Here is an 11042-nt window from a genome sequence, read left to right as displayed (position 1 = left end):
ACTTGTTAATCGTTGTGAGGGTTTGATCTCGTGAATTGACGTAACTGCTGAATTAGTTACTAACCTGTTGTGTGTGCATTATTATTAAATTAGGTTAAATCAAGGCTAATCAGTAGGCTTATACATTGCCCGTTAAATCTGCAATGTGAGTCATTCTCTTTTTATCAACTGTTTTTCAATACTCCAAATTATTTTCCAAATGTTATAATTACAGGGATTAAGTCGTGGTTATCTTGACCGCTGGCTAGTGGGGTATTGTGCACATTACTAATTTCTCACAGTTAGGCAATAAGCCCTAACAGGGGTTAGGCTAATAAGACCTAACAGTGACAAAACGTCACTAATTGGGTGACTGGACCCAATAGTGGTATGACCATCGTCACACGGGTGGCAAGACCAGATATTAATTAAGATACTGCCATAGTAATCGCTCTTATGCTGTAATTTATAACTATGTGTCATTTTATCAAAATGAATGATTCACTCAGTATTTCCCCGCTGACAAAACCTTTTTACAACATGTTTCAGGTGACCTACTGAATTAAGTACACGTGCTACGGAGCACTATCAAGCTTGAAGTGGTGGCTCAAATAAAATAAATAAACATGTTTGTAAAATAATGAAATTATGATATTTACGGGGTTTATCCTAAATGTAAATAAATAATACTCAGGCAAAATTTTCAAGTTTAAAACGATCCTGTTAAGACTTCCGCTATAAAAATAAATACCACGGGATTTTCTGTCCCGCGGCTCCCGAAACGGGTCAAACCGGGTCGGGGGCCGTGACAATTCCTGTGGGTATCTTGGTAATAGATGCAAAACCACTGATGAAAAACCAAGTACATGTCCCACGATTATAAAAACATTGTGGGGAACATAAATAACTCTCTAAGCACCATCCCAAGGTCACTGAGCATAGCAAGCACCTCTGTAGGGGTGCATTGTATAACATTCTTCCCGACTGCAACGATGATTGCTATAGTCGGATCATCAATAACGACGGCTGGTACAACTGCCAGCACTTCTACATTCGCCTAAGGTGGCATAACATCTGCATGTGCATCTATGACCATCAATGGCTGCAAATTACGACAACGGAGATCCCGATGACACGGACGCGTGGTAGGGACCGTCGTCACATCAACATCAATTCTTTCAATGAGTTGAACGCCGTTAGCGCACTATATGTTAACCAACAAAAGTCACACCACAGGGTGGATGTTCTACAGTAGCCCACACGACTGTGTGCGCACCGCTAAGGCAGGGCCACACCCGAAAAAGTCATCCAAGGGCGAGACACTGAACTACCAAAACTCGGCTTGTTCCAAGGCTCATACGCGGGACCTAACCGCGTACGCACAACCTTAAGAAGATCATGGTAATTCAAACGACAATTCTCTATAACCAATCAGCGTGCGTCAGGTTTACCCAACCAATTCCCACGATTAGCAATCGTATACTATTCATTGCTCCATTATCTCTACTCACAGCCAACGACAACCACAACAAACGTGGCCGGTGACTTTCTCGCACCCGGACGACATGTAAGCCTAAAATTAGTGATCTTCACTCCCGAGCTCCTAATAAGTCTAAGTGCTCCTCCCACGTTTGCACGCGGGAGCAACACTAGACTGGGGGACATAACGAGGTATGGTACTGGACCCGACCCGAGCGGTCGGACTCTCCTGCTATTTATCACTTTTATAGTAATTATATATTATTATTGCGTGCTAACCCGCGAAGCCCAGTGCGTTGTAGTTTATACTACACTAGGATGTGGGCTTGTAGAGACAACCCCTAACTGGGCCTGGCCCATTGAGGTTAGGGTTTTCCCATACCTCCTATATAAGAAGGTCTCCACCTCATTATTAGGGCATGAGATATAGGGCCACACTTTTGTAGTTGGAAATAGGGGATTCTTCCTCTACCGGCTTCCTCTACCGGCCGTCTCTACATTGCCCACGTTTCTCTTTTCTTGTTTGCAGGTCTAGGATGAGACAGAGAACACTAGATGTGGCCATATTCGTATCCATCACCGTAGAAGTACCGACCTACTCGGGTCCATTCTTCTTCAGTTACATCATTAAGACTCCCTTGAAGGCAACCACTGATGAGGTTACAACTGTAATCTCTGCTTCAGTGGGAAGTCCCCAGAACCATGAAAAAGGGGCATCTGTTTCTGATGTATGGAGTCTTCTCCTATTATCAAAACAAATACAACCACTACAGGTGGGAATTCAGAAGATCCTATTAAAGCAGGTGATGAATTAAGTTATAAGGATTTGACGGTTAGAGTGTCTACCATTGAAACAGATGATGCTGAAATGAAAGAATTGATTAAGCACATGATAGAGCTTTTTAAAAGTCAACCTACCACACAGGAAATTGCCAGTGAGCTTTGGAATTCTATGCAAGCCATCCTTCAAGCTCAGAGGGATTTGGCTGAAAGTAACCACAATTTCAGTTTGGAATTTATCAGAAATTTGATGATGCTAGGTATAAAGACACACAAGTAGATGTTATGAACATTAAGGAACATCTGTTGAAACTTACTGGCTCCACCCCTACATCAATATTTGAGAAAGATGATGATGATGATGTCAAAAAGGGGGAGAAAGATTCACTGAGAAAGTTGCCACCAGATTCAAAAGCTAATCCTACAGAAATTGTATCCTCTGCTGAAACTAAATCCAAACCTTCTCCAAAAAACCACCACAAAAGAAGGAGAAAATAGCTTCAACACTATCATCACTCATTCTGTCAATAGATGCTGATATAACAAAAATATCAGCCGATGTTAGCCAAACAGCTGCTGAGACACTAGTTGTTTTAGCAGAAGTTTGTCAAACATCTGCCATGATCATTTTCACTACACCAACCACAATCCAACCACCTCCAATGTCACAAATTTTTTCCATACATTCATCTTCACTACCAAAACGTTCTCCTTCACAAGAAATCATGTCCACACTTAAGAGAAAAACTCATATTGTGTTAGAAGATGATGAGTAGATTAAATCAGCAATCCCTGTATCATTGGCCTCCATTCAAAACAGTCCATGCTCATCATTTCCACCCAGAGAACCTACTTCATCTCTTCCAATTACTACACTACCATCAGCCATTCCTCTGGAAGCTCAATATCCTCTGGAGTTAGTCATTGTTAAAGGTGAAACTAAATCATTCCTCACAATAGAGGATCCATCTAAAAGATTCTTCCCATCTCTTTATGGCTATAAGAAGCCTCAAAACTTAGATGAGTATCTGAAATTAAAAGTATCACAGGCTGAGGTTATAGCAAGAGAGAATAGCATAGGGATGGATGACAGGGAATACCAGAGGTTCTTATCATTTCAGCTTAGCAAAGTCGTAAAACTTGAAGACTATGCTAGGGACCTGAGTAAATCCATGTATGAGAGGACAGTAATTCCTGAACTTCAGATGCAACTGAGGGATGATTATGTTGGACACATTATGAAGTACAAACCATATAATGCAACCGAAGATCAATTCAAAAAGTCGTCAGCAGATGCTCTTAGAGAAGAAATCGACAGAATCACAAAAATGCGCAATGATCCTCTGGTAAAGCCAACTCCACCTAATTGGAAGAAAGTCAAAACAGTGGATTTAGATGAGGCATTGAAGTTATAAGAATGAGAGCAAAGCTTGTGGCTGCTGGTTATGGTCCAGCTAGATCCATTGACAAATGGTCTAAACTGAAGATAGTTGAGACCTACAAAAAGCTGGAAGAACTTAGAGCTGAAGATTCAAATGTTCTTCAAATCTCAGTCTATCCTACAACTGCTGCTCTGTCTCTAAAGATCCATACTCCGAAAAACCTTCTCTCATCATATGCTTTATCTGAATCCATTGCAAATTTAGTTAGCAGACCACAATCACCAAACTCATCTTCAATAATTCTCTTCCCAAGAAAACCAACTGATCCAAAAATAGTAAAGTGGAAGTCATGCTCAAAAACCCAAGTATTGACTTTGATCAGATCAGATGGTAGTGTTGAAGAGATTAAAATGGATAGTGCATATAATCTGAATGCATACGATCTTCAAGATTTGTTAGACCTTTAACTTGAAAGGGATGATGAAGAAGACATGTTCTCCCTGGACTTTGAACTACAATTCAAAGGATAAATCAGGGATATGTTGATGAGAAATAAAAATCAGTAATAAAGAAGGGTTTTGGTATCATCTGTTGTATAGGGAGACTGTTGGATCAGCAGCTGTGACATTGTCTCCAGTATCATATTTAACCAGATCACAACATGTAGCAAAGGACATGTTGCCGCGTAACAAATTCTTGATTGAGGTTTGATGAAAGTTGTTTAGGCAGGTGATCGTATGTTCTTAGTTAATGTTTGTTAAAACTTAAGTTGTATTCGAATTTTATTAAGTTTGTTAGACATCTTTTATATGTACTTATGTTTATAACAGTTTATATTATCAATGGGTGGTTACTCTCTTTTTTGAATAAGAGAATGGAAATAATCATATGTAACTGATATATTAACCGATGATCTATGTTTATAGTTGTCTTTTAGCTATAATAGATAATACGTTTTGGTACAATATCTATATACCTATCTATACTTTCTATTAATATGTGTTATGCATGGTTTTCTAAGAAATTGCCTGTGTTTGCACACGGGTCTTACCGCTAGTACTATATAATAAAAGAAACCCTATAGAAGGACACTTGTCATTATTCTAGACGATCTACTATTACTTAATTGTAGATAATTATTATTTAATTTAAATTATTAAATTTAATATATGTTTCAAACATTTAAAAAACTTACGGATAAAGTTCCATAAATTATCTTATTATTTATTTATATTAATTACTAAGTTATTATTCTAGACCATCTACTCTTACTTAATTGTAGATAATTATTATTTAATTTAAATTACCAAATTTAATATTTGTTTCAAACAATTAAGAAATTACAGATAAAGTTCCATAAATTATCTTATTATTTATTTATATTAATTACTAGGTTAGAAATTATATCTTAAAAATTGAAACAAATATCGAGCATTTTCAAACGAGGGTGGAAGGAACAATTTTCTTCTTTATATTTATTACTAGGTTAGAAATTATCTATTAATAATTGAAACAAATATCGAGCATTTTCATAACGAGGGTGGAGGGAACGATTTTCTTGCTTAACAAATAATTTATTTATTTAAAATATATTTAAAATACAAGAAGAATAATGATTACATTTATCATACTAATAAATTTATTTAAAAACGGCCATCCTTTTAAGATGCAACTCAAGTCCATATATTTAAATTTTAAAGTTATATACCTTAATAATTACCGATAATTTATACTTATCTAATTAATTTAAATATTATCTTGTAGCTATTGCTATATGCCTAATCTAAACATTTCAACAATATTTTTAGAACTAATAAATTAAGACCACTGTTATTAAATAAAACTTTGGTTCACGTCGTGAGAAAGTTGATGATACAGTTTGTCTTCTAATCGATGGTTCAAATGTGAGAAAGTTGATGATACAGCTTGTATTTTAATCGATGGTTCAAATGCTTTCATATTTATCAACTTGACAAACATCACAAGTTTTGATCATACATAAAACAAAATTTTGTTCGGATATCAGAAAAATGTCTTAAAATATCGTTTTATAATTGTTAAATCTTCGTTATTAACTATTTGATATTTTATTTACTTAACCCGTGTAATATACGGGGTTATAACCTAGTTTAAATTTAAATTAAATTAAATTAATTAAATAAATAAATTTAAATATAAAAATAAACATATTAAATCCACATACGTTATACATACTAGCAGACATGGTTGTAAAAATCCCGACTAGGCACCGATTAATCCCCAATTAATCACTGATTAATCTCGATTAATTTTCGATTAATTACAATTAATCCCGATTATATCCGATTAATCCCCGGTTAATCCCGATTAATCGCTAGTCCCCACCTCACCGACCGACTAGCGACTAGCGATTTCTACAACCATGCTAGCAGAATTAAATAGTTATTTTAGCTTTCAACGTATTATTATTGATTTTAAAAAAGTATAAACCATTCACACACGCTTTTAGCAATTTCTTGATTTTCAACTCGTCTAAACGTTATTATAACTATATAATAGACAAACAAAAAGTTAATAACAAATATAAACAACGACTTGGATGTCTCTTTCAACTAGAAGCTGAAGTAAATATGGCATAGACCCGGACACCGAAAGTTCGACCTTAATTTCCTTTCCTGGTGTTGCTTGCTTTCACACTCTTATCCCCCACCTTCACTTACGTCACGTGTAAAGAATTAAACAACTCGCCAAGTTGCAACAATTGTGGCTACTTTAATATTTAGAGTGGGAATGAGATCAAATATAAACACTTATTTTTTTTTTGTAAGAATCAACACATAATTGTCAAGTGTCACTCAATAAAAAATTAGTTTAGGGATAATTTAGACCTTTTCACCATATTTATTTATAACTAATTAAAAATAATTATTAAAACATCCCTAAGTCAATGCAAGTTTAATTCAAATCAAAGTTTGAATTTTTTAACATATCCATTAGTAACTCTCCATGATCGAACCAACATGTAGGAACCACCACAAAAAATATAATCAGCACAACACTAAATAATTAGCATAACATCCTTAATCGTTCTCCATTATCAGCACATCGTCCTCAATCGTTCTCCATTATCATCATAAACGACATTAGCACAACATCCTCGATCATTCTCCATTATCAGCACATCAGATGTGCTGATTATATCTACTTTTGGTGTTTGTTTGTATTATATTGTAATTAACACATAATCAGCACAATTATAAAACAACTGGGTTCGATTCCCACGATGGGGTTTTCCCATATTTATTTGGGTTTTCTCCTGAATTAGTATATAGACATTATGCCTAGGGAGATGGATATGATCGGATGGTTATTTTGATGACACGATGATACTCTAGTGTGGTACGTCAGTGATCCAAAATTCACATTCAAAAAAAAATCTATTCATTTATCTAACCCCATTAAAAACTAGTGTTAAATGAAAGATATTTTCATCATTCTCTTTATTTATTTAGTTTTACTACTTTTTATAAACTTGATTTTAATTTCCTCTTTTAAAACCCCAAAATTTGACCATATTCTTCACTTAGACGCTGGTTAAATTTTGATTTCCTCTATTAAATCAATTTCCTTTGTTTTCGTATTAAATTGAAAAATCCACAAACGCTCGTTAAATTTATACGGCAATGCACAAAACAGACAAGCTTCAACTATCGATTCAACCGAAAAACATAAAAATATTCCAAAATTGACCCATCTTCTCATCACGTAAAAAAAACTCAAAACATTTGAGTTTTCGCATACCAAGATCCTAAAAATCTTGATTTTAGACAGCTTAACCCATATCCTCAACTAATTATCCAACGGTATTGCTAAATGCACTCTCATTTTTTTTAATTTTACTGGTTGCATTCCCTCATGAAGTTTATAAATACATACAATCAACCCTTGTGTTTTCTATTTTTTGAAAATTTTCATTAGAAATATCTGTCGCAGCCCCCGACCCCACCTTGGGCGGGAGCCGTGAATCTAGATAACAGGTGGTATCGTTGTTTATTAAAGGCAAATTGGAAAATAATAATCCCAGCATTGTGAAATTGGCCAATAATAATCCTAAGTCAGGAAATAGCCAATAATAATCCCACCTCGTCCATTTTTGGAAAATAATACTCCAAATGCTGACGTGGCACTTTTGTCGTTTAGTGACTGTGGAGTATTATTTTCCAAAAATGGACGAGGTGGGATTATTATTGGCTATTTCCTGACTTGGGATTATTATTGGCCAATTTCACAATGCTGGGATTATTATTTTCCAATTTGCCTTTATTAAATTTGCAGCGGAATAAATCATCAGGATCATAGTTAGAAAATAACTTCAGAGTTTGTAAAACGCCAAACTTTTAATATTAAAAAAATGTGCTAAAACACATATTCCATTCAAATGTTTTTATAGGGATAAACCCTAATTGCTGAAAATGCAAATTTCTTTTTTTATTCAGGTAATTATAGCCACTTTATTTAAGCCTTCAGTGCTTCATAGCGAGCTTCTATTACCTTCACAGTAGGTTACCTGAAACGCGTTTGAAAACATTTTATCAGCAAGGAATACTGGTGAGTTCATTCCATTTTATAAAAAGTCACATTGCTATATTTTACAGTATCAAGAGCGATTACAATGTTTATATCTATTAATTACTCAAAACAATATTGCGACTTGGGCCAATCCCCTGTGCTCGTGGTCATATTACTATTGGATCCGTTCACCCAATAATAACGAGTGTCAAGTAATGTATACAAAACCCTACATACCGGCAGTAATTTCAGAATACAAAGACTTAATCACTGTAAGTATATCTGATAAACATTTAGGGTTTTGCAAAACATTTTAAGTAAAAGGAATGTCTCACAATAATGTGAGAAAAAGGAGAATGACTCACTTTGTAAACTTAGGGCATGTTTGGCTAAGCTTTTCAAAACAACTTATTGGCTTATTGACTTATCAAAAAGCCAATAAGTTGTTTTTGTGTTTGGCTAAGCCAAAAGTCCTTTTAGAAATGGCTTTTTGCAAAGAAGAAAAAGGAGGTTTCAAGAAGTCACAATATTGTGACTTTTTGGCCAGCTTTTAACTTTTCAAACTACAAATTACCAATATACCCCTTCTTTACCCCTTTATATCTAAAAGAATGCCCATTTTAGTCATTTTACATCAATAAGCTAATCCAAACACTTTTTTTAAAAACTCCTTTTCAAAAAGTCATTTTCCCAAAAGTCCTTTTCCAAAAGTCTTTTTTAACTATAATAAGCTTAGCCAAACATGCCCTTAGAGTTTAACTAAACACTTCCTGGTAATATTTCCTGGTAAAATTCCTTAGTTTCTAATAAAATATACAATGCACACGTGTTAGTATAATAACCCAACTCAACTTTATCGATATATCATGAGATCAAAACCCCAACGTCCATCCACTTTAAGGATAATCCGAGTAACAAAAGATCAAATCACAAGAAGCAGACATGCTATTTTAAAAAAATAGAAACTAAAGATGAAAAAAATAGAAAATTAGTGGAACCATCCGAGCAATTAACTCAAGAAATTTATTAAAGTGCTTTTAAAAGTTAAAATCATCAATGATCTGACTCAGGTGTCCCCCACCCATTTCATCCTCCACTATAAAAGGCAACCCCACCACCCCATATTCTCAACATACCATACACAAAAAGCTATGAATTCCACATCCTTTCCTTCTGCCACTCAATCCCTCTTGAATTCATCCAATACTTCTTCTCTTCCATCACAAGTTTTATTCAAATTCAACACCACCCATATTTCCACCCGACCACGTAATATAACCCAATTTACAACCCGCCCACGTAAGATAACAACCAAAGTCTCCGCCTCGGCCGCCCCCTCTTTAATATCGGCTCCAGAGAAGGAGACATTGTACGACTTGCTTGGTATCTCGGAGAACGTTACCCTCTCCGAGATCAAACACGCTTACAAAAAAATGGCATTAAAGTACCATCCTGACGTGTCGCCCCCAGATAGGGTGGAGGAGTACACTATGAAGTTTATTCGGGTACAGGAAGCCTATGAGACCTTATCCGACCCGGAAGCTAGGTTCATGTACGATAATTGTATGGCGAACGGCTTCGCCTTTTCAGGAAAAAGAGAAACCCGGTTTGACACAAGACCCGATGATAAGAAACGATGGAAGGAGACTTGGGTCGGGCAAATATCGGAGCTCCAGAGGCGGAGCACCCGGAGCTCCAACAGAGGGATGTCGTGGGCTGCCCGGATCCGGAAGCAACGGAGCGAATCATGTGTTAATGGGTCGGATTCAGCTCAATGAGCCCCTCTTTCACTCTTTTGCTAATATTGTATATATTATTTTTTTTAAAACTTGTTAGATATTTTATTTTTGTTTATTTTGCTAATACTGTATTTATATATATTATTTATTTTTTGAACTTGTTAGATATTTTATTTTTGTTTAGAACTAGGATTTTGAGTCGCCACGCACCGCGGCGTTGAAAGTTACAGTAACTCGAATTTATATCCTATCTTTGACCCAAGTCGTTTTCAAAAAAAAAAATTTTACGTCGCTATTGAATGAAAACGTATTATTTTTGTTGATCCGACTCGCTTTGGAACAAGCATACATCAAACCATGAGATCACTATACTTAAGTGTTGACATCTTGACAAAGATTCAAATATACAAAGAAAACACATTTGTAAAAGACAATCACATGTTATGTTCTCATTTTTTATTTCATTCAAATCACCAGGGCAAATTACATAGTGGTGACGAGAGAAATGGGTTAAGGGAAATAGGTAACAACAAATATGGCCATCTATCACATGTCATGTTCCCATTTGGATTTCACCTTGATTGTTCTGCATTCACTTGTCCTTTACGGGTCAAAATTTCGGTAGTTGAGTTCTCTTAACTTTTTCTACTGGGTCCAAGTTCTATTGTCTTTATTTTTCTAAGTACTTGTTCACCAATCAATGTTATTATTTTCTAAGTACTTGTATATATTATTTATTTTTAAACTTGTTAGATATTTTATTTTTGTTTAGAATGTATACTAGAATTATCACCCGCCGCAATGCGACGGTGATTCATTAGTTATATATCATGTTAGATAAAAGACAATCGTTTCTCACATGACCACGAGCCTATGTGTAAAACCAAGAAAAAAATAACTAAGTCGATCTCTGACTCGCACGTTACGAGAAAAATAGACGCGCTGCGACGGACATGTCAATCAGGAAAAAATAGATGAAAAAACGTTGAACCCACACGCAAGTTGCGGCGTGTTAACTCGGAAACTTAGAACGACATGTTAAACGGAGAACTTATGAAATATGAAAAATATATAACAGACTAAAGTTGAAAATAAAAAAAGTGTTGAGATTCCCATTTTTTATTTCATTCAAATC

At 35.3% G+C, this 11042-nt stretch overlaps 1 protein-coding gene across 1 annotated transcript; it reads left to right on the top strand.

Moving 5' to 3' along the window:
• The first annotated feature begins 9302 nt into the window (after window positions 1-9302).
• On the top strand, window positions 9303-10068 carry LOC110864953 (chaperone protein dnaJ 20, chloroplastic). Its single transcript, XM_022114127.2, has one exon. It carries the CDS (start codon window positions 9320-9322, stop codon window positions 9944-9946), a length of 627 nt encoding a protein of 208 aa, XP_021969819.1. The 5' UTR covers window positions 9303-9319; the 3' UTR covers window positions 9947-10068.
• The last annotated feature ends 974 nt before the right edge of the window (window positions 10069-11042 follow it).

This window comes from Helianthus annuus, chromosome 6 (genome assembly GCF_002127325.2).
Source record: "Helianthus annuus cultivar XRQ/B chromosome 6, HanXRQr2.0-SUNRISE, whole genome shotgun sequence".
NCBI classification, from domain to species: Eukaryota; Viridiplantae; Streptophyta; class Magnoliopsida; order Asterales; family Asteraceae; genus Helianthus; species Helianthus annuus.
This window is presented reverse-complemented; position numbering and strand designations above follow the sequence as displayed.